Source organism: Neopsephotus bourkii, unplaced genomic scaffold (genome assembly GCF_033783945.1).
Source record: "Neopsephotus bourkii isolate Nb327-2 ecotype Australia unplaced genomic scaffold, CSIRO-AGI_Nbou_v1 NB_196, whole genome shotgun sequence".
Classification (NCBI taxonomy): domain Eukaryota; kingdom Metazoa; phylum Chordata; class Aves; order Psittaciformes; family Psittacidae; genus Neopsephotus; species Neopsephotus bourkii.
The window spans coordinates 1,160,873-1,184,811 of record NW_026900709.1 but is presented as its reverse complement, the minus strand read 5'-3'; the positions used below and the strand labels follow the sequence as shown (position 1 = coordinate 1,184,811).

The 23,939-nt window shown below is 42.9% G+C and overlaps 2 protein-coding genes across 13 annotated transcripts in view; one reads left to right on the top strand and one right to left on the bottom strand.

Annotated features, from left to right (window-relative positions):
- The first annotated feature begins 6,082 nt into the window (after window positions 1-6,082).
- NEMP2 (nuclear envelope integral membrane protein 2) lies at window positions 6,083-18,596 on the top strand. 3 transcript variants are annotated; one of them, XM_061376389.1, is made up of 9 exons: window positions 6,083-6,222; window positions 8,570-8,685; window positions 10,226-10,454; window positions 10,627-10,699; window positions 11,733-11,826; window positions 12,480-12,594; window positions 13,218-13,443; window positions 14,785-14,961; window positions 16,964-18,596. In XM_061376389.1, the coding sequence occupies exons 1-9, from the start codon at window positions 6,117-6,119 to the stop codon at window positions 17,187-17,189; spliced, it is 1,362 nt and encodes a 453-aa protein (XP_061232373.1). In that variant the 5' UTR covers window positions 6,083-6,116; the 3' UTR covers window positions 17,190-18,596. The 3 variants fall into 3 exon arrangements, with proteins under 3 accessions (XP_061232373.1, XP_061232392.1, XP_061232383.1); XM_061376399.1 differs by lacking the exon at window positions 6,083-6,222 and adding an exon at window positions 7,272-7,317; XM_061376408.1 differs by lacking the exon at window positions 8,570-8,685 and having other exon boundaries at window positions 6,100-6,222.
- Window positions 18,597-21,143: 2,547 nt separating this feature from the next.
- The window catches only part of MFSD6 (major facilitator superfamily domain containing 6), a 49,670-nt gene continuing 46,874 nt past the window's right edge, over window positions 21,144-23,939 (bottom strand). For 7 of the 10 annotated variants that reach the window (XM_061376325.1, XM_061376294.1, XM_061376305.1 and 4 more), the window contains one exon: window positions 21,144-23,322. In XM_061376325.1, the coding sequence (XP_061232309.1) occupies window positions 23,140-23,322 (183 nt within the window). In that variant the 3' untranslated portion in view covers window positions 21,144-23,139. Of the gene's footprint in view, window positions 23,323-23,538; window positions 23,591-23,939 lie in introns of all 10 variants that reach the window. The other 3 variants (XM_061376344.1, XM_061376360.1, XM_061376353.1) reach the window with 3 other exon arrangements.

Sequence of the window (23,939 nt, the reverse complement as noted above, 5' to 3'; positions counted from 1 at the left end):
GCCATGGACTGTGGGGCTAAGGTAGTGGGTTCCTTCAATTCTCCTATCCCCATACCTTTGTTAAGAGGGAGCTATCACCTCCCTCATATTCCTGGGGAGCATTTCTCATGTGAAGCCTCACAGGAAGGTTTCCATAAAACAACTTTCTATTACTTAAGAGCATCAACGTGAAGGACTAGGTCTTGAGCCAGTTTAACTCTGTTCTTGGCTTGCAGATAGGCATGGTTTGGAAGAGGTGCCCACCAAACACACATCTGCCTGATCAAAATCCATGATTTTCCCTGGCCAGTGTAATGGCACACCAGCAACTGTGGCAGCACTCATGCAAAAGTGTGATTACAAAGTAATTGGAAGACATTACCAGAGCCTTCTTAATACAGAACAGCCTCCTTTGATCTAAAAGAGCTTAACAGGCCTCTCTGACAGCACGGAGATTAATCATGATGGTAGCTGAGCACATCAGGGCTAAAATTTAATTTCCAGAACCACTGGAAAAAGAGCAACTTTTTCACATTTGTTTAACACTGTTAGCAATTCATTCTTCCAAGAGTGTCAAATCCCAGGACAATTACTAGAGGCTGCTGTATAAAGGTAGTAAAAAGCATCAATAGTTAATATGAGTGTAAACCTGAAGGCACAAGACAGACACACACTTATCCATAAACAAGACCTTGTTCCCATGGCCTCTTTATAAAACCATACCACCTCCTGTGGTTTCCCAGAGCAGACACGGGGGGAACACACACATTTGATCAGTTAGCTCTCTTTCATTCCCAGGCTCTCGACTTCTCCTACTCTTCAACAAACTTCTATTGGTTTTAAACCATAGAATGATGGTTTTGAAGCTCAAGATAGTGGGCAAGTCCTCAGTTTCTTCACAGGAGGGATGCAGCAACAAAACTGGTCCTGCAAGGTAATGACCTGCCTGCCTGCAAACAACTGCCAGTGAAGACCTGGTACGTGTCAGACTATCAGTCGGGATGCTAACATTAGTGGTAGGGCTTGGCTTTTGTGATATGCTTCTCTGCCAGCTAAAGGCCAGGATCACCAATCTAATTACCACAGACCATCCCAAATCAACTAGGTTGGAAAAGACCTTTAAGATCATCAAGCCAAACCATTCCCCCAGCACTGCCACCACCACCACTGAACCATGTCACCAAGGGCCTCAAAAGAAAACAATAGATTTTGGTAAATACTAAGCAAAGCTATGTATAAACTACTGGTTTAAGAGCCAAAGGTGCTTATTTCAGAGCCAGCATGCACAATCACATGCTATTTTCTAGCATCTCCATCCACCAGCCTAGCTTAACCTTCATGCTTCTTTTAGAGGAAATGTCATTCCCACAGTGTTGGGACCTTTCCCCACAGATAAATCCATGTAAGGTACTAGTGCCTGCACAGGGTAATCTCACAGCTGTTCCAGGGCTGCATCAATGCTCTTTTAGATAAGTAATAAGTTCACTTATGCTTAAAAGTGGGGGTTAAGTGGGCCTTGAAAAATGATGTCTGTAACATATTATCAGAGCAAATTTAACATAACAAAAATTTAAAAAAACAACACCCCCCCGCCTATCTATTGCAGATTCCAAGCAAAGAAGGAATCCAGACAGATTTGTATCACTGCTTCCTTGCTATATAAATAGCTGCAATAGACATGCTAAAAATAAACCAGATAAATATTTAAGGCCCAGAGCTATTTAACTTCTTGTCATGCTTACCTACTGCTTACTGCTGTGTAAATCAGGAATAATATCAGTGAGATCAATGAATTTACACCAGAATCCTCTGCTGAAGTTGGAGGGAGGGATTGTGTTTCCAGCAATTGCAAACGCATCCTCCTATGAACACTTTACCATCAGCAGAGCTTTCCTTACTCCTGACGCTCTGATAGCAATGGGAAAGCGAGCACAAGGTTAAGTGCAAAGAAAGCTGTGTGACTCAGAAGCCACACAAGAAGGAAAAAGTTGCTTTATTCAGAGGGGTTTATCTAAATCACTCAGATTGAGCCCATCTCAGACATGCCTGACCCCCCAAAAAACAACAGGGAAATGTGTGTGATGGCACCAAGATTTTCAAAAGCAGCTAGAATAAGCATCTTTCACTTAGATAAATATTCAAAGGCTTCAGAAAAAGCAGCATAATGAAAAAATATGGTTCTTTTGCCTAATCAATAAGACAGGTAACCTTTAAAAAAAATAACCCTTCTTATTATCTTGTAAGGTTATCCTGAACGAGGACTCTGAGGTATCTACTACCTGAAGCAGTTTAGGAGAAGTAAATATTCCTGGTAGAGCAGTATCTACCTCAGTATCTACATATGTCAACTAAAACTGATTACCATGAAACTACTTTAAAAATAAGTAGCTGCACTTTTCTTCGGTTGATCATTTTTCTCCCCCCAAAATAACTCAGTATTTTGCCAGTGAAATACTTCAGACTAATGCACTCCTGAAAAAACAGTTGGAGATGAAGAAAATAATCTCAAATGGCTCTTCTAATTTTAACTCTAAGAGACCATTTTACATCAAATAAAGAGACAACATAATGAACGTGATAATAAATTGCATTATTTGCAAAGGCACTTATGGAACATGAATTATTTGTGCTACTGGAATAAACATTCAACAGAATCCACCAAAACATGTGGAACAGTTTAAAGGGAAATACAGTAGCTCTCCATCCTCAATAACCAAGGAAAAAAGAAAATCAACCCCAAACAACAAAATACCCCAAACCAAACTGTGTTCAAGCATGTTTTGGAATTGTGTTGTTCTGATTACATGGGGAAAATAAAGACACAAAGGCTGCCTGTTTTGCTACATTTCTCTTGCTTTTCCAGGAAACCAAATATTAAGTACCTGGCTTACAAACCTCCTCCAGCAGTTGATCCCACTTCCTTTGACGTTCCCCTCCTACAAATGACACAATCCAACACCCACACGCCAGCTCTAAGAAAGCAGGAATGCTATGGCTTCAACAAACCCCCATCCACTCAGGGCTGGCCAAAGAAAGATAAAGCACCCTGCAACTGTGCAAACAAATTATACCCATTGCTGATGTAAGGAGGCAGAAGGGAGAGCAAAGGCGGGGGAAGGAATAATATCAGAGGCAGCATCCTTAGTCATCTGGAATATGTGTTGAGGTTTTTAAAAGCACACCTGGAAATGAAAAGCCTCTATTAGCTCTAGCTAGAAAGTAAACAGCAGGCTGCAACTGGGTAACGAGCATCACCTCGAAGAGTAGGAACTGGAACCCCCAGTGCCTTGTCCCCAGCTTGGACTTGAAGATAACTGCAGGGAACAGAGTCTGTCTCCAACAGCATTAGGGCCTAAGGTAGATAAGGCTTTGAGGAGCACAGAGAACAACCCCATTGGTGCCCTGCACAACTGTAACCCGTATTTATGGCTGCATAAGCCAAATAAATCATCATCAGGGAGTGGCCTGATTCTCTGTGGGAGAAAAAGGATTCAGCAGTAGAAAGAGGATTTGGTATTACATCTAAGGTTGCAGACAGCTTTTAGGCAGCTACACAAAGGCATTGCAAGTATATTAAGGAGTGCTTTACAGGCCAAAAATACAACATGTGGCAAAACCCAGAGCTCCAAAAGCCTGAGGAAAGCACACACTGCAGACATGGCTCTGCACTGCTCACCTGCCTCCTTCCCAATTACTGAAGTTGCAACTTGTCAAAAGCATGGAGCTTAGAGCCCTGCATGCTGCTTCTCAGGAATGCTACCCATTCCCAATAGTACCAGCACTGCTGCCTGCCACAGCTATTGTTGTCCCTTGAGCTCTCCCAGCCAAAACCTAATCTCACTCAGCAATCCCATCTTACAAGACCTGAGAAGGGCAGAGCTGCACCTGTAAGGAACCTCCCCATCTCAAACTATGTGAGCAAACAGTTAAAAATACCACCTTTAAGATCAGAACCCAAGCTCTGCCCTAAGCAATTCCACCATTTAGGAAGACAAACAAACAAGCAAGGAAAATGTCACATAAGTACTCAGAGCCACTCTGACAGGAGGGCTGTAGCGAGAGCACTGAGTCTCTTTTATGAGGCACTTCTTGCTGGGGTAGAACGCTGCCTAATAGCTGCTGTATTCTGCTTGAGCAAGTGAGTGCTTTCTCCTTGGAAATCAAGCAAAGGTTCCAAATCGTTTGTGACAGAGTGTGGTCCCCTAAAGCTACATTTTCCATCTGATTCACGCTGACTGCCTGTAACCCTACGACAGTTATTGAAAGTTAATTAGGACTGAAGTGCAAAGAGCTCTAGGAATGAAAATACAAGCCAGAACTGAATGTGGATGGTCCCCTTTCCCAGAGAAAATGCTGTCAAGAAGGTGAATGTAACCGAAAGAATATTGTAAATGTGAAGGAGATTCTGCTAATAACTTGGCTACGATTGTCCCTTGCTGTTTAGATATGGAACTGAGAGATAACATATTTCTAAGGGAAGCAGGTAAGCACAAAATCCAGCATTTCTTTCTTCACTGCCTTTGCTAGAGCAAGCACCCGAAAAGTTATATAAAGGCAACACCCAAATTACATAAAGACAAATAAAGATATAAATCAATCACTGCTTCCTTTGGCGACTGCAGTTTGTCAGATGTTGCACACGCTATCAAATCCCAACTATTTTTGCCCTTATCCTCCACTTCCTCAGTACTTGCAAGGAATAATCCACAGTTAGATGTGAGCCCAGCCAGCACGGAGAGGGTGTAGGAGGTGAGGCAAGGAGAGCGCAGCCCCGCAGCACCCACTCCCTGCTGAGGCGAATGCCAAGACACGGTGCAAGGCAGTGTGCAGCCCCTCCAGGTGTTAAAAAACCCCATCCTGGCACCCCTGGGAGTTGGATCCAGCCCTAAACAATAAAAAATAAACCCAAAAGCAACCTTCACGCAGCGAAAGTGTGTTGAGAACACGGAAGGGAAGACACTAGCAAAGCAAGTAGGTTGGGAAGGTCAAACGTTGTGCTCAGGATAAAAATATATGGTGATGCCAGAATGCCTTGGCAAAACTGTGTTTACTGATTTTCATGGAACAGGAACAGGCCTTTCCACCCCTGAGTGCTGACTGTGACTCACATGCCACCTAAAATGAGTGCAGTGAGTAAGCAGGCACTACTGAACAGTGCTGGACCTAGCTCACTTACTCTCAGCACCGGTGGGAACGGCATGTCCTATTCTAGGCTCTTCCTTTGGCTGCCTAGGAAACACAGGAAAGTGGTGGATGTCCACCTCATCACAGCACCTAGTAACATCTCATCCAGGGAATTCCTATGTGTGGAAGGGTCACAAGGGGTTCACTTGAGCCTTTGGTTTTGGACCAATTGCATACCCTGACTGGTAAGGGCAGTCAACACTTTGGGTCTGCCAGGCAAACATGGGACCATAATTATAGAATGGTTTGGGCTGGAAGGGAGCTTAAACCCAGCTCCAACCCCTGCCACGGGCAGGGACCCCTTCCACTGGAGCAGGTTGCTCCAAGCCCCTGTGTCCAACCTGGCCTTGAGCACTGCCAGGGATGGGGCAGCCACAGCTTCTCTGGGCACCCTGTGCCAGCGCCTCAGCACCCTCACAGGGAAGAGCTTCTGCCTAAGAGCTCAGCTCAGTCTCCTCTGTTGTAACCCATTACCCCTTGCTCTGTCACTACAGTCCCTAATGAAGTCCCTCCCCAGCATCCCTATAGGCCCCCTTCAGATACTGGAAGGCTGCTATGAGGTCTCCATGCAGCCTTCTCTTCTCCAGCTGAACAGCCTCAACCTTCGAGGGAAACGCTTTTCCCTCACTGTTATGTCCATGTGTTTTAGTCCCCCCCAAACGCACCCTCTGAACCCCGCAAAGCTCTAGAGCACAACTCAGAGACATGCAGCAGGGTAAGACCCGCCAGAAGAGGTGCCTCCCGCCGCCGAGGGGCTGCCTGCCTCTGCCTCCTGCTAGGCCGCTCCTCACAGCAGGATTACACCGAGCCGCGCTCAGCCCCTACCCGGCCCACTCACCCCGAGCCGCCCCGCGGGGCCAGGCGGGCAGCGCAGGGCCGCACCGCCCCTCTCCGTGCCGGGGCCCGCCCTCGCCTCGACAGGCAGGGCCGAGGCGGGAGCCGGCGGCCGCCACATGAGCCCGGCGGGGCGGCGCCCCCGGGCCCGGCTGGGGCTGCTCGGGCAGCTCCTGCCTCTCTTCCTGGCGCTGCCCGGGGGCACCGGGGAGGCGCCAGCAGCAGGTACGGGCCTGCCCCTCTCGCCCCGAGGGGACTGCGCGGAGCGGGCGGTGCCGCGGTGTGGTGCTGGGGGGGGGGTCCCGTTCCCCTGCTCGGGTGGTCGCAGGCTGCGGGGGTTCCTCACCCCATTCCCGTCGGGACACGTTGTTCTCCCCTGGCTTCCCTCGGTTTCCATGGCCGCCAGTACAGCGCGACCTGCTGCCGCCCAAAATGGCGCTGACCTGCGGGAAGGCCGGGGTCGCTGTGCTGCCCGAGGTTGTGTCCGGGGCCAGGCGCGGCCCGGAGGTGTTTTGGTGTGTACTGCTTGTGCCATGTCAGCTCGGTCTCCACAAGAGCACAGTGCGTGGTACCCTGAGGGACAGGGGGACACGGGCGCTGGGGCTGGCCCGTGAACACGGTAACAAAGCGGCCGCAGATGCTCGCCGGACAAGTGCCTCCCATGCGGTTGCGGCAGGGGCTGGTGCCGCTGGCACTGTTCTGCGTTACCCTGCTGGCTTGCTCGTTAGCTTGGCTCAGGACACTGGGATGCGGAACCGAGCTTTTATTGATGAGGGCAGCTAAAGCCCTGCAGGTTATTCTCCGCTGTAGCGGTGATACATAACTGGAGAGATGTTCCTTCCGGGTTCTGCAGCAGATGCTGATTCTTTCCAGTGCTCATCATCTCAAAACTTGAGAGCTGCCCTCTCTGTGTGTCCTCATAGTAGTTAAAATTCTCTTCCAACTTATGGTTACCTGTTCAGAAGCATCTTTCCTTTTGGAATGCGGTTATTTCACTCCATGGAGCTGATGTGTTTGAAGGAAATTATTTTCCTCTAGAGAAACAGCTTAAAATGAAGGGGGGAGTAAGAAAATACTTGCTAGAGTTGTATATGGAGGACACTACTTGATCCCAACGAACCCTACAGGGAAGGTGTGGGCACTCTGGGCTGCATTCTGGCCCTGCAGGGTTATTGGATTTCCCATCACTGGGCTATGTTGGTCTCAGCCCTGGGTAGTGCCCAGCCTCACCTCCGTGCTGTGTCAGTCAGCAGCACTGCAGGGAAGAATGGAACCCGTTGCACTTCATCTGATGACTCTTACGGAAGTGCCTGTCAAGAGGTACATCCAGTCCCTGCCTGGCTCAGCCCTTCCCGCTGCGTTTGCCGTGGGTGGAAATTAACCACAGGGTTAATTTTTCCCGATAAAATTACCCAAATTTCAAACCAATTTACTTCAGCAGGATCATCTGTGGACACTTTAATTCTGGAATGACATAAACTTACATAAGAATATCCACACTGGTATTTTTTATTGGCTTAATTAAATCGGTTAAAAAAGAATTTAGCCAAAGTTCAGCTTCCTTGGGCAGACAGGGCAGGTTTTTACCTGCAAACAGTATCTCGTTGTTGAGATTGGGACTGCTTTGCCCGTACTCATTTTGCTGTTCTGAGTTTATGACAGTGCTTTAGCAGTTACTACTGAGCTTGACTTAGACCTACATTTTCTGCTTGGCGAGCCAGATGATTCCCTCTGTTCAGATCTGTAATTATTTCCTTTATTCTCGTCTTTAATTATGCTCCTGGAACACTGCAGCAATGCACTGTAGGGTATAGTTTACACACATCTATAGTTTGGAACGTATGTTACTCTTCAGAGTTTGCTTGGTAAACCTTTTAGGTGCATTTCTGCTTAACAGTGCAATCTGATTTTGAGGACTGTAGGGTGCTCACTAACATTACAGGGGAGTTACAGCAATTGGCATCCCTAATAAAATGACTTAACCTCTAACACAAACTATACGTGCAGCTCCCTTACAGCATGTCATGGCTGGACTATGTCAGGAAGACTTGCTTTACAGAGAAGAGTTGTGTTATTATACATGAGGAACATTTTTGAGGGAGAGGAGTCTGCTTTCTGTGATCAGCAGGCGTGTCATGTGCTAAATGACTATTTAATACGTAAGCTGTTTACCTGCTCAGACTCCCACAGTGGTGTTCACCATTGGTGTAAGCACCGACTCCAGTGGAGTTACACCCACTCGTGCCAGCAGTGAGTTTGGCTTAGAAGCACCATTCCAGTGCCATGAAAACACTGATACCAAAGCCAGACTGCCATGGACTACATTTGTTTAAAAATACCACCTTTTACAAAGGTGTTGCAGTTTACTCTGGAGCCCAAATGACTTGATGAGAAGTCTAATTTGAATTTTCATCTAGATCATGCCCAACATGCTACCCTGCGGCACAGCTTTTGCTTCTGATTATCTGCAAATGCTTATGATTCCCTCAGCATGTGCAGTAATGAAATGGAGGAAAATTATTCATTTGTATTTGATACATGCTTAAAATTAACTTTTCTGTCCTCCCCCCAGGTAGCAACTGTAGTTTCTTGCAGGAAATGGATGTCATCCAGAAACGGGATGAAAGCTGCTACTGCTATGTGCAGAACAGAACCATTCACTTACAGTATGTTTGGTCAACTCTTCGGGTAAGAGGCTGTTTTGGGGATTATTCTGATATGCAGTACTTTTCTCATAAACACGTGTGAGCAAAGTTTATGATCAAAGCAATATCTCTCTGCAACTGGTAGTTTGAACAGTGTATAGGTAGGACCATGATAAAAATGCAGCACTGCAATCATCCTCTTCGGATGCAGTGAGGTTTGGCTTTTTATTAGAAAGATGATAACCAGGCTTATAGTATGATGCCACACAAACATAAATGTAGAGTTGTGTGTTATTTTGTTGCACACCTTTTCTCCTGATGGACCACTCAACCTCTGCAACAAATGTTTTTGCTTATCACCAAACGCCTTCATAAAGCTTTTAAATCTGAGGATAAAATGCAGTTCTGACTCACTCAGTGTAGCATACCAGGCCCCAGTGTAGAAACCAAAGGTGTATTAGATTGTGGCTAATGAAAAGACAGCAGTAGCAGTGCATGTCTCTCTTCCTGAGTAATAAAGGGTCATCTAATAACAGACGTGTTCAGAGATTCATGCAAAACAATATAAAAACCTCCTAACAGTGGAAGAGGTAACAGCTAAAGGAACAAGCTGACTATCTGTACGGTTCTTTTTCCTGGCAATCATGTCTCTGGACAAAGGAAGGAAACTGTTTCACTTCATCTCTGTTGGAAGAATTTGCTCTCAGATATAAGGAAGTGGAATGTCTCTTTGTCTGTTGTTCCCAGGACTGCTTTCCTCAGGAACATGGTGCAGATATTTTTATGAACGGCAGCAAACTTCAGGTGGTAAAATCCTATGGCAGTCACACACTTTCCTGGAGGAGATGTTTAAAAGCAGGAAGTTCAGATCTTTCCCACAACAAATAGGCTGTTGATGTGTTGTTGCTTCTCCCAGTAGAAGCCTGGTTTATTACCTGTTGCATCACTCTTTATAGATGGGTCTTCGTTGTCTAACAGGCTCTGATTGAGAGCTCACAATGAATCACAATCTTCAAGCAAATCACCCATTTCAGAAGATGGACAAGATCTTTTACCAGTTTCATGGGAGGATGTGTGCTAGGGACAATCCTGAAATATCCAACAGTAATGTGTTTATATTTAAATTTCTGGTTACAGCTTTCATTTTCCTTATCCCTCTTCTGTCCCTAACATGAAAATTGCATTATTAATTACAAGAAAAGCAAGTCCAGATTCTTACAGTTCAGGCAGGGAACAGGGAAGTCTATGAACATCTACAGAAGAAACTGTTGTCAGTCAAAGATTACTGGTTTTGTTAGAAATGTGTGTGTGGGCAAGTGTCATGGTAAATCTAAACCCACCAAGTTTTTTGAGGGATTGAGGTCCCTCCATTGAACTTTGCTGACACTGAGTTCTCCGAATCACCTTCTAAGGCCTACACAGCAGATTTTTACATAGTATTAATAACCAATATGAAACAACTAAGACTTGAATTCAAACTCTCTGTACAGATTTTCATTATATGCTGTATAGTTCAGAAGAACATCCCCCACCCCCCAGTGCTTCTGAGCTACTTCTCTGTGTATTCTGTGGTTTCTTTGTAGGTAAAAGTTAACAGCAGAGAAATGTTCAGGTTTGAGCCCATTTCACAGAACAGCAACTGTCGTAATTCAGAAACTGTTTTTGAGTTCGCTGCATGTGCTGTTCAAGTCTTCTGGAAACCAGAGACAGCTACAGAAACCAGAGTAAGCATAAAACAATATGGAGAGGATATTTGCTTCAAAATACAGCCCCTGAAAACCGAACCATACATTGTCAGTGTGAAACGAGAAAGTAAGTAAAAAACCTTTCCATTTGCATTACAGATAGCTTCGTATTGCCACTGTTTCTGAATGTACCATCTCTTCTGTAAGAAGCTTGGAACTTTTCTGTTGATATTTTATAATCAGCGTTTCAAACTGAATTAGTCTAAAGTCCTATTTTTTTTTTCCACCTTTTTTTTTAGTGCTAGATGGAAAGCTCTTGTTTTTGTTTATTGCTGGAATTTTTCTGTTCCATTTTGCAACCAGCCTGAGCCGGTGAGTACTAGCTGCTGGGGTTTGACCTTCTTTCCCAAAGCCTGTGCATCTTAGGTCTGTTTTCTAAGCTAAAGAGGGGGTTCTTTGGGAAAGTGAAATAAGGAAACAACATGTATTTACAACTCCTCCATACCATTTGTATGTGGAGTACTGCACTCTGTTAATCACTTAGCTGTGTTAGAGTTCTTCTATCCAAGCTTCCTTCAGTGGGCAACACCAAGTCAATCCTCAGTGAGCAGTTGTGGGAATTCAGACAAAATCTCTCTCCCTGTTGTAGACCAGTGAGGTTCAGCAGATGCTAAATGCTGCTGCATGTATTATCAGTGATGCTTTCTTGCAGAAATAAATGTTTAGGATGAGGTCACCCTGGGGCCTTGTATGCCTCCACCTCTGTACCAACCTTTCCCCATCATTCTTTCAATGCACATTTTGGACAGCATGTAAGGGAGGAGAGTTAATTATTATAGCAAAATAGTGGCCCAGGACTTCAAAGCAAAATGAGTCACATATTAGTTGTCAGGAGGCACCTCTAAAACAAGCAGAGCAGCAGTAGATTTTATAGAGTTAACTGAATTAAAAAATTAGATTTTATAAATCAGTAAGTTTAGGAAAAAAATGACTTGTGGGTTTGTGGAGATTTTTTTTACATTTTAAATTAAAAACAAAACCAACCAAAACAGCAACAAAACACCCACTTTTCTTGCAGTACAGAGCCATATTGATACACAGAAGAAAATGAGTTTACTGGAAATTAGAGGGCCAAGGCAGTCAGGAGTAGTGTGAGCATTAAAGAAAACAAATCACAATCTGCTAGCCTGGAACACCTCCAGTGACCTCAAGTCTCTGTTGGGACTTTTTCCTTACATCAATTTAATATGTGAACTGGGCCTGTCAACCATGTAACTACAACTCTTAACTTACAGCTGTGCTCAGTTCTTACTGAAGATCACTTCTGCTGTTATTTTAGAAACACTGGCATCATAACCAATTACAAATTACACTTCTCACTGTATTCTTTCTTGTTCTTTTACAGGAATACCAAGTTCTTTTACCTCTGTGGAATAATACTGGGTGTTCTTGCTCTGCTAGTCTTTGTCCTGTTGATACTTAAAAGGTTTATTCCAAGGGTAAATCTACATTTCTAAAACAGTAATAAGCATCATAATATAGACATGAAGAGTACAGAGCCAGATTCTGACTGTGCTCTGTCCTTATGGCTCTGTTTTAATGACTATAGGATTGCTTGTGTCAATAAATACAATTAGGTCAGAATCAAGTTCTAGTTAGCTTGCTCCTGAGTTTAAACAGAGCAGGAGGTTTTTGATGTACAAGAATAATTTATTCTGAAACATAAATTATTTTTACTATACTGGGGCTAAGTTTACTTTTAAATCTCTGAATCAGTCTAAATCAAAATGTGGTGTTAGTGGCAACAAGGACAGATTCTCTTCCATTCAACAGAGAGAATTCATTGAAAGGGTGATGTGAATTTTTCCTTCTGCAAAGCCCATGCATTCCCACAATATTGCGATGTCAACTGGGAATACACTGCAACAGGCTTATACCGTGACACTAGAGCACTGCACCATAGAAGTCTAATAAGTCATCTGGTTTTGTCTGCAAGTTCCCTTGCATAAAATAGTTGTGGGTTTTATTTGAAATTTTTTTTTTTTTTAATTTTTAAAAATATATTTTATTTTTGGTCGGTAAAAATATATAAAAATATATTTTTAAAGGTTTTTTTAAATATTTTTTAATTGTGGGTGGTTTTAATTTCCAGCACAGCACCTTCTGGATCTTAATGAGTGGCTGCTGGATGTCCTCTCTGTATTTTATTTACTGCTTCAAAGAGAATATGCAGTGGTTGTGGTCTGAACACAGAAACTACTTGTTGGGTAAGAAAATTATCAAGAAATGCGCTGCAGATTTTAGTTTAATTTAGTGATCAGATGAATACCTGCCCCAAAAAAACAAAATCAAGTGAGACTTATTATAGTGTACTTTTTCCTCCTAAGCCATAGATGTTGTAATATTCCAAGGGTTCCTAATCCATTCAAATAAATCCATTCAAAACTCATTAAATAAGAGTTGGATATAGTGGCCAGTAGCAGCATTAAGAGCAGATTTTGCCTGTATTATTTGTCCAGTGATCTGCCATTACATACTCTCCCTGTAACAGAAAAGGGTGGCTGTGCTGGCTCGGATTTTGCTGGGATTTGGGAACTGCATGTGGCTGCAAGGGCTGACCAATGTATTGATCTGCCATCTGCCCCAACATTCTAGCATGGGGAGAATTCATGTGCAGCTCAGAGCATTAGCTAAAGGTTGTTCATAGATCACCTCCTTGCACACTTTTGAAATAAAAAGCCCACACAACAGAAAGCAGGTACCTGTAAGACAACACAAGAAACAGCAGACTGTACTTCACAGCAGTTGTAAGCTTTGTGAAGCAATCTAATGACATTTATATGACTAGTTTACATCTTTTTCCCAATATCCACCTCTTCTGTTTCTACAGGGTATTTTCTGGCTGTTGGAATGACCAGCTTTGCTGCTTGCTATCAGCACGGACCTCCTACCACTGATCTGAGCATATCCTTGTTTGCATGGACGCTGCAGTTAACAGCCTTTGTCTTGATTTACTGTGGAGTCACCATACCTCAAGTTGCATATGCAGTAATAGTAGTCAGCCTCTGTTCAAAGGGCCTGTGTTACCCCCTGGGTGCTGCGTGTCACATAGGCAGGTACGTATGTATCTGTGAATGTCCAAGGCCCTGCACTGCCAGGAAATGCAGAGGCTGATAATGAAAAAAAAACATATGCTTCAGTAATGATTTATGAGTTTCTAACAAATTCATATTGCTATCAAATGTACAGCTGCAATAGGAAAGGTTCAAAGCCCAAGACACAGGAATTTAATTATTTTCCATTTGGCAGGTTTAAACATGAGTTTTGTTCTATGAATAATGGAGAAATGTAACTATTCTTAAGTACAAACATAGCACCTTCTAGTCTGCTGCATATTATAACCAAAACATTTCTGTGTGGTTATTTCATCAGACTGAAGCAATACTGCCTTGCTTTCATGTTTAGGGAGAGAGTCTGCAGGTAACTACTGAATCTTATGGGATAAAACAGCGTACTGTCACCAGGGAAGCAGATGTTAACAAGTGACAGTCCTTGTAGGTTAGATAGGAGTTCAGAGACTAAAAACCTATATCCACAAAAATAATATTTTCCAGTGATCACAGTTCAAAGCAGCTGATATACCTAGAGCCTTGCATTTTTGTTAAGATCAGTAGATCCCACTAAGCCAACAAGACTTTTTACCATTTGATCTGAAGAAGAGTTACAGTTCATTCCTGCTTTACAGGGAATAAGGAGGAAAGCTGAATGCTGCTGGTTGGAGCAGGTGTTTTATACAGAGCTGAAAGTTTTATGGGCATCCAGCCCTTGCTTATCTTAACTCATCACAACATTTAAATTGAAGGCAGTCGACAGAAGGGAACAGAACATGGCACACTTTCTAATTGATATCTAATTATGTTATACAGCACTATGCAGCAGCTAAAAAAACATCAGACTGTAAACATTTTGGCCTCACAGTACTCAGCTTTGTAATTTAAAGCAAGATTTAAGAGAAGTGATCTAGCAAACATCATGAACAGCTCAGAGCACTGCTCGTCTTCAAAGTTACATATGCAGACTGGGTTTTGGTTCAGCCCGTGCCTCTGCACAGACACATTTTGCATATTGCACCTATAAGTGGTTGAGCAAGCAGCCATCTATCTAATTCTACGAGATTTTAGTCCATGCGTACACAGTAAGGACTCTTCCAAAGCTTATCTGAAGTTCATTAAATGCCATTCTGTGGAATTCTGCACTGTCAGTTAAGACCTGAGGTAAATATGCTAGCAAATATTAGACACCTTGTCCTAAAATTTTAACGCAAAAATGTAGCTTGTCCTCTTAAAAGGATAAAAGTGATGAACTGCATGCTAATAGCAGGTAGTAGAGAAAAAGGACCGACAACAGTCACATGCCATAATACCTTAGAAATACTGATCGTTTTCATTTCATTCCAGAAAAATGAAGAACCACTTTATATCAAAAAAGTTAGTGTTTAAACACCTTACTGAAGAGGAATACCGAGAACAAGGTGAAACAGAAACTATCAGAGCTCTGGAGGAGCTACGCTTATTCTGCAGAAATCGTGATTTCCCATCATGGTTAGCTGTATCCAAACTCCAGTCCCCACACAGGTAATAAAATCTGGCTTCTCTAAAATAGGAAACACCTTGTACAGACACTTACAGAGCAGACCCAAATGTCACTTCAGGTGCTGTTCCAGATGTGTTTATCTTGCACGTAGTCAGATGTGCACATGGGTAGCTTTATCTAGCTGAGTAATCTCACCAAAGATTACTGGGATCCCACAGCCAGACCTCTCAAGGATACTGGTGGTGGTGTTAAGCCCCCTCTTTTCTCCTCCCTGACCATGAATTACTCTGAGTTAATTCACAGTAACCACAAAAGGAAAACCTACTAATGCTTCTCTGAGTTCCCACGCAGGGACCCAGGTGGCTGGCTAACCAGCAAAATGCCCCTTTCTTCAGTTTTCAAAGCAGTACACATTTGCATTGTGTAAAACTGGGGCAGGCTAAAGATACATGTTCAAATTTTACTTGTGTTAAGCTCTCCCAACTGCAAGCCTACACAGCCAAAGAATCCTATTGCTTCAAGTATCAACCAATAGCTAGGACTAAGAATACAGAGAAAGAAATCAGTGCCAGCACCTAGGAAGTGTAATAAGTAGAACTACTCCAGATTAGCTTAAGAGACCAACTTAAGACAAATATGGGATGGGAAGGATTAGATAAGCGCAGCCAGAAAACCTTGCAGAATGCAAAATTAATCATAATAGCAGTGTATTTCTGTCCAGACTAAGGCTTCAGGATTTCAGAAACAGAGTTTCACATAGTAGTCAGCCACAAACACTTGGCCCTTGCTACATAACCAAGTGTCACAGTTTCAACCTAGTTACAGAAGCTTCATCTTCCTTGGATGGGCACACAGGCAGCCTCTCTGCCAGGTTTTATAGATTTAAACCATCTTATTTTCTAAGCTAGTTGCATTCTGTAGCATGATTCAAAGATACAAAAAGTGAAAACTCACTGCAGTACTGTAAAACAAAACAGTGCCAAATGCACAAAACAAACAATGGAGACACATGTATTTGCTAGCCATCTCAAAAACCATTCCTATAAAAATACAAAAATAAAAAGCAGAACCAACAGAAGCCTGATTTAAAGTTGAGTACCCCTTCAGGCTTCCATTAAACATCAGAAGATAGTTCAACACAAGGCAAACCTGTAAAACAGCCTGGCCAACAGCCAGTTCCCAATTTAGACTAACAGTGCTTCCAAGAAGAGTGAGGTGACAGCATTCATGTTACAGAAATGTTAAGTCAAAAATGTAAATTATTGATCAGTTTACCAGAACTCCAGAATGTAGCTGCATTTCCTTTTTCTTATATTTCTCTGATGCTGTCGACACTTGCCAGGTGTCAGAACTGCCGTCTGTTTCCACATGCCTGCCAGAAACCTCCAGCTCCATTCTAGCTCTCCAGTGTGGTTGTCCACTGAAAGTAAGATTTGTGGCAATCTGAAATGTAGGGACAGGGCTTAGCTTAAACACAAACCTCCAGTTTGGTGTTTAGACTTTAGCTCAGCTTGCCCAGAGTGTGTGTGCAGCACCAGAAGTGAGGTGACATTGCAGCAGTGTAAGAATATGATGTTCTCACCATTTTTCCTTTCATTAGCAATGTCAACACCTGAATTCTTACAGCCTTTCCATCAGATATGCTACAGCTTTGATTTATTTTTAGAAGCTGAAGTGCCATCTATCCAACTGTACAAATGCTTACTCTGGATTACGCCATGAGCACTGACAAGATGTGAAAATGAAGTTAGATCTTCTTGCTTAGTCACAAGACCCTGCAGATGGCCTCTAGAACAGCAAAAGTTACTTATATAGAAAAGGCTGAAAAAATGAGGTGGGAAAACAAATCTTCAGGGTTGTTGCCATCTGTTGTGATTTACTCTCTGTTGTTCAGGACTCCCTCCCTCATGCTGCAACTTCCCCTCATCAGCGCTGCCTGCAGGCAGGTCCTCACAACATCCCTGCTTAATTGTTAGTAGCCCCTGCATTTACAGGGTTTTTATATTTCTCAGTTGATCACTTCTCCCTTTAAAAATCTGGCAGGTTTGCAGACTTCGTTCTGGGATCTCCCCACATCTCACCTGCAGAAACAAGGGTGCATGAGGAGGAATATGGCATTGGGAGCTTCTTCCTGGAAGAGCAGCTCTTTGAGACAGGGACAGAATCTGAGCAAGATGATCCAACCAATTCCATCCACGAAGGAGATGATGCGGATGAAGATGAAATGCATAAGCAGATTTCATTTCCATATGCTACTGAGTTGCTCTGAGCTTTGGGAAATATCAGGATGGAAAATGTGTTCACCCTAGACAGAAAGGATACACAGCGAGAACTCAAGCTTGGTGATTTCTTTTGGTTGCTGGTGGGCACAGGGATTTTCTGAAAACACAGTTTCCTCTATCACTGATGTTGCATGATCAGAGCAACAGAAGTAAATCATAGGGACTGTTCAAGTGAAAAGGATCCTCATGCTACTGGTACTTTAACTGGGGAAGTAAGCATTGCTTATTTCCAAAGCGAGTACTGGCAGCAGCCTGTCCCAGCAGGATGCCTTGTTGTGCCAAGGCTACTACCTCTAGAAAATTGTATCTGTTTTGGTCCTTTTCACTGTCAAGTCCTCTGTGCTGAACACTACAGGGAGAAGCCATTATTAATACTCTTAAGTACCCTATGGCGTCAACAATTATCATAATGCTGTTAATGTGCTGATAAACTGTGTTTATTGCTTGTGAGGATTTTCAGTGCTAAAGATGAAGTTAATACAGCTGAATGAGGTTTGTTTGCTCTTCTGGCTGGGCTTACTGCACATTAGCTTCATTTTGCCTCTCCACATTTGTTTTAAACTCCCCTAACTCTTCAGAACCCTGCCTGACTTTTCACCCTCTGCTTGTGTTGTTCTGTTCTTGGACTCTGCTCTACTTACATTGTACTTTCCATGTCTTTGCTTCTTTTTCACGTTAACACTCCTCTGTCTTCAGCAGGTCCCTCTGCAGAACCTTTCTTTACTCCTCTGTTTCTCCATCTGACAACTGCAGGTGACTTAGAAGAGGATTTCCATCCCCAGATGTATTTTTACTGTTGCCTTACCTCGGACGGGTGCTGACGTCCATTCCAGACCAATCAGTGGCACAGAAAAGACAACAAAGGCTGAGGCTGTTTTCAGCTGCCCGAAAGAACTGCTGTCAGCACAGCTGGAGCGATGCTGTAACCGTGTAACTAGGAATACAGATAACCCACATAGAGCTCCACTGTCCTGGGAATACACAGCCGTTTACTCATTCAGTAAAAAGCAGAAAGTAATTTCTGGCAAAACAAGGAGGGAGGGATACCTGGCTTCTACCTCCTCTTCTTCAGCCTTCAGTTTGGGACTTAACACAGGAGGTGTGTGGGGAGGAAAAGTAAAGAACAGGCAGAAAAATTCAGACTGTCAAGTATCTGTCAACTTACGTATTACACAATCCCAGGCCAGGGAGTAGGTCATGTCCCTTCAGTTCACCCACCTGCAGAAGTCATTTCCTTCTTTTGTTCTTTAAACTATCTCTGTATTCTTCTGTCCTCACCTTTTTTTTTTACTTTACTGTCTTCCAAACTGCAGAAAACAAAAGACCATTGATGTGTCACCATCTGATCTTCCAAACCCAAAAGGAGTTGCCAAGTGGTGGGAAAGGAGTCAGCTCTCCAGCCAGGATGTATTTGCTTTAAAAGGGACCTCTTTTCTTTGTAACATGCCTCATGATGCAGCATGACTTCAGCGGTGCATGCACAACCATGGTTTCTCATTGTCCACTGCTGGGCAAGGGAGAAAATCCGTTACCTCTAACAGTGCTGAGAGGTGCTGCTGTACCACGTTCCAGGAGCTTCTCTGTCTAAAACAGGAGTCAGAGTAGGTGCTTGGAAGAGTTTTGTGTCTCTTCCTACTTTATAATGATTAAAGTTCATTTTAAAAGGAAGAGACACTTAGCAGCCTTTTGTGCCATAAATTTATAAATACAGATGTAGAATCTATAGCATGTTTAGCAGAGAGAAGCCCTCTCTAGCAGGTGATCCAAAATACACTTCCTGTCAAGTCCACACCATTCAAAACAGGAAAAGAGTCCTGATGAGCAAGGCCACTAGCAGTAAGGTTCACTTCTGAGAACCAAATTCATAGCTAATACCACCACGCTCTGGAAGTAAGACTTGGCTTTGGGGGGTTCTGTCACTAGCAGGAGGCTGGAAGTGTTAGCTGTTGTGAAAACGGAGGAAAGCCTCATTAGCTTTGATGGTTTAGGAGAGCAATGGAAACTCGCCCCAATGATCTTTGTAGACTAAAGATGTATTTTACCTTTGCCTGTGTTGCCACCATGAACATGAAGTACTTAAAATTATTACAGATTAGTCAAAGAAGGCTACTGGAAGAGATGCCTAGTGGGTTTTGCATGTTGTAAAGTACACAGGTTTATTTCAGTGCACTTTGTAGCGAGCTAAGAACTCCCATCCACGTGATCTGAGGCCAGGGGGAAGAATCAGATTTGCCCTGCCTCAAACCCAGAGTTTTTCTGGATTTCCACTGTACTAAGGTAACAATGATTATCCCCCCATAAGCACATAACATGTATTATATGACCAGACAATACTTCAAGATAGTATTTTACCTAAGCAATATGTTAAACATGAAAGCCCCCCAAACCAGGCAGTTACATTTTTCACACTCTGTTCCTTTCACTGAATTATTTAGGGCAATACCAACTACATCAACACAGAAAAAAACCACCAACAAAAAACCCTCAAACCAGCCAAGCAAACCTCAGCCCATGTTCTCTGTGGCTGTGAGGTCCATCATTGGCCAGGGATGTGTAAATATTATTCAAAGCAGAGCACGAAACAATGAAGTACATATAAGGTAGGTGCAGCAACATGAGAAAGACAATGAGTAGTTTAGTGGATGGCTTATACTGACGTTAACAATGCTCCCAAGGCTGTTGGAACATTGGAAGCACTTCCTAAACAAAACCCAACAAAACAAAGTGCTGTTATTTGAGCCCTTTGCCAACAGTGAGTTTCCTTGCACAGCCCTCCTGTGATATATGGAGATACTACATAGGTTTACTGAAACACAACTGTTAAGTACTGTCCAGTGTTCAGCCACAAAATCTGGGAACAGAACCTCAGTGTTGATCTATTGCCTTAACTGTTATAAAAGCCTTTCTTCTTTAAGAAAGGATGAGTCACATGTATCTTGTTTCATGGTGTTTTAAAAAAAGTTACAATTTTGTATTTATTTTGTGTGCATGGTACAGCACACTTGATGTCCTGTCTGTACTTTCAAGGTTTTTTTAAATTATTTTTCAACTTTATCCTTCTCCTCCCTGATGCGTTTACTGTCTTCAGAGCAGCATGACATAATGACAAGGAGGAGCCAAGCAAATTGGGTGTGTTTATGTCCTGAGGTTTTCTCCTTTGTTGCAGATTTGTTGCAGTAGCTGTGGCTGCTCCAAAATAGTGTCCCCTCTACCTCAGATGCATCTCCCTGAAGGAGAGATGCATTCTCCCATCCTGGCACATCCAAACCACCAACAAAGTCAAATTCATAAGGTGACGTGGTCCATCACATATACGCTATACATGTGCAAACAAGGAAGCGAAGATCTTTCCTTGTCAGCACTTTTGTACTTGTGCAAGTTGAGCAGTTGAAAGTAAAAATTTAACTGTCCTACACCCAAGGTAAGAATAAATTCCACACAAATGTGCCCTTGTTAGGGTAGATGCAAATTATATCATTAATCAGAAAGACAAACTGGAAGTATCTCCATGCAAGCTGACATGACCTGCGCTCAGAGCAGCCTCTATCTCAAAACTGCCAGGTAACAAACAGAATCCAATTCTGACTTTCTCACCATGTGGAGATTGTACTTGATGATCTTAAAGGTCATTTCCAACCTCATTGATTCTATGATTCTGTGCCCTGCACACTTAATATCAACCTGTTCACGAAGCACATCACGGTGCATCCCTTACATTCCCCTCACCCCACAGAAGGGAATTTGTGCCTACAGTCAGATTTTTATCATGAAACACATTTTAACACTGTGGAAGAGCAGGTCCCAGGCTCTAGGTCCATCACGCTCGGGGCACTGAACCTAGGAAAAAAGGTCATTATAAGTGAATTCTTCCCAATTCTGGTGATTATGTTCACTGCTGGCACCACAACATGAGCAAATGTAAAGAAGGTTCAGATCAATACTACTGACTAGATTATGGATATTTTATATTTCTTACCACAGTTTTTACAGTTTCACAAATATAAAAACCCAGGTGTACATGTCCATTTTGCAACATAGAATGACTATACGATTCCAAAAAGAGCAGGCATTTCAAATACACGATTCTGAAGTGTAAACACAGTGTACAAGCTCTTCACCTTACAACCCGGTGCTATGCAGTAGCAGCTGAGGTAATACCGTACAGCATGAAGTCAACAAATGGTTGGTTTGCCTCAAAATGGTTTTCAGCATCCTTCTGTCACCTGTTCAGTCTTTAGCTCTCCTCCGAGTTATACATACAATAAATACATTTCTGATTTTAAAGGACACTTGGACAAGTCATGAGGATTTACGTGAGTACAGTACATTTAAATTCAAGTGCAAAAAAAGTAACTAGTGGTTAGTCATCAATGTTTCTTTTTATTGTCTATGGTGTTGGTCCCAGGCACCACCAGAATATGGGTTATTCCAAAAGCACAGCTAAAGCACAGCTACGGGACGCCCCTTCAGTAAAAGCAGGTAAAACTACACACCTCCTTTGCTGCTTAGCTGCTGCCATCTTCCTCTCCCCTAACCCTCTGATCCTGTTGGTCTGCCTCAGGACCACTGCACAGTCCCACAGCACACATCTTCCCCACAGAAGGTCTGACACATCACAGACAACTGGTCTCAAGGAGGGCTGACCAATACTCACTCGGTCCCCTAAAAGCCCAGTGCTCAGGATCTCCCAGGAACAAGCTGTTAATACAAGCAAATGGGCCAAACCACTGTCCTGACCAAACCCCCAGGCTCCTCCCTGAGCCCAAGGATTCCCTTCCAGCAGCAATTTTCACTATGCACTACGTGAGCCTGCTGCAGTTAATATTGAAAAGCATAATAAAACGTAATCCAAAGTCATCCAGTGTCTTCACATTGGGCAAAGTCATTTCCTAAACATACTGCAATTTAATTACGTTTGCTTCCTCCTGAGAATCTCTCACTCTACTTGATTTCTGCATCAACAACTTTGCCCCATAATCCTAATTGTTAAGATTTGCGGGTAATTCCTCCTTATCCCCCACCTTCCCTAGGCACTTAAAGCTTACTCTTTTCTTAATAAATAACCACAGTAACTACACTGCATTAAATAAACCATTGTATAGGTGATGAAATAAAAAACCCAAGAAGAAAGCGTGTACATCGAAACCCTTGATCAATCTCAGGTTGTGCAATCTTGACCAAAGATTTTTGTCTTGATACAACATCAAACAAAAAATTACCCAAACACACACAGCCAATGCCCAACTGAAGGGCTGCAAGCGCAGAGGTTAACTTCTTCAGAGCCTTTCTCCAGCTCTTCTGTTTCGCTAAAAACCCAGTTCAAAAATCTTTGCTTTGCAGAACTAAACCTGTATCTCAAACAAGATAACATTAGATTCAAAAACATTCTTTGAATATGTATGTGTGTGTTTTACTAAATCCACTACCGTAACAGGAAGATACACTTCCTAAAAGCTATTGTTTCTGAGAAATCTTTACAGAGACGGTTTCATGCTGTTCCTATATTTATTGGGTATTTTTTAATAGACTATGCAAGGAAACTCAAGTTTCTCTCCTAAAAAGTTTTCTCTCATTTTAACTTGGGAACAAATTCAATGAAGAAAATTATCCAATTAAGTCAGACACTCTGTGCCTCAAAAAGTGAGGAGTGAACTCCCTTTTTTTACACAGCACTTGACTCAGCTTTAGCAAAGCAGCCAAGAATTCTTCCTACCGTTAGATCCGGCCACATCACTTCCCTCAAGAATTCCGAACTTTGGCTTCCCTGCCGTGTTGCTCTGTGTAGTCATATGAATATTCTTTATATAATTAAAAGCTTGCACTGCGTCACATTATGATCATTAAGACGAAAGAAGTCCTACTTTTGAGCTCCTACTCCAGCATTTCCCAGGTGAGAAGCAGAATTCCATGCACTGTATTTGATAAGGTGAGCGCATCTCAGGGCCCTGCAGCAGCAGGCTGAGCATCATGATCTGACACAATGCGGTCGCCATCTACTTGGGAATCTGATGTTGCTGTAGGTGTTGGTGCTGAACAATTGCTGGACTGCCCAGAATCTGTTGGATTTTGGGGTTGTCTTGCTGAGCTGGCTGATGAAGCACTGCAATTCTCATTGATTTTCTACAGAGAGGGGAAAGGATTGCATGCAAAAAGTAAGTATAAACACTCATAACACTATCCCCAGTGGTACACCCCAGATGCATTCAGGCTCTTCTGGAAATTTACAAAGCACTTACTTTCAATGCCAGCAACAGAACAAATCAAACTTAAAGCAGCAAAGCAAAAGCAGTACATTTAAATCCAGATGACACTAATAGCAAGCAGACAGTAGCTTACCTTCCATCTCTTTTCCTAACTGCACTTTCCCAAGAAGCATGCAAAAAACAAACTTGTTGTGTTTCAAGGGAAAAAATACACAATTAACTGGACTTCATAGTGTTCAGACAAGATCGTTCTTTTGACCAAGCAATTCTATAAATTATTTTTCATGCTCCTTAAATATATAAATGCTCTTACTAAATAGTTTGTTCCCTAATCCTTCCCCTTGCCCCAAGATATTCCTCAGACTTTCTAAAAGGCAGAAGTTCTGCAATACTGTTGTATGATTCCAGCCAGGCTACTCAACTGGCGTTGCTAATGAACATGAAAGCACATTTAAATACTCGTTACATTTCCCAGGGTTGAAATAGCAAACCTTAACACCAATACATTCCACTTAGAAGATACCACACTATGAC

Coding starts and splice junctions, on each gene's coding strand:
- NEMP2 (XM_061376389.1), top strand. CDS start 6,117: ATGAGCCCGGCGGGGCGGCGCCCCCGGGCCCGGCTGGGGCTGCTCGGG. Junction 10,455..10,626: donor TGTCAGTGTGAAACGAGAAA/GTAAGTAAAAAA, acceptor CTTTTTTTTTAG/TGCTAGATGGAAAGCTCTTG. Junction 12,595..13,217: donor ACACAGAAACTACTTGTTGG/GTAAGAAAATTA, acceptor CTGTTTCTACAG/GGTATTTTCTGGCTGTTGGA.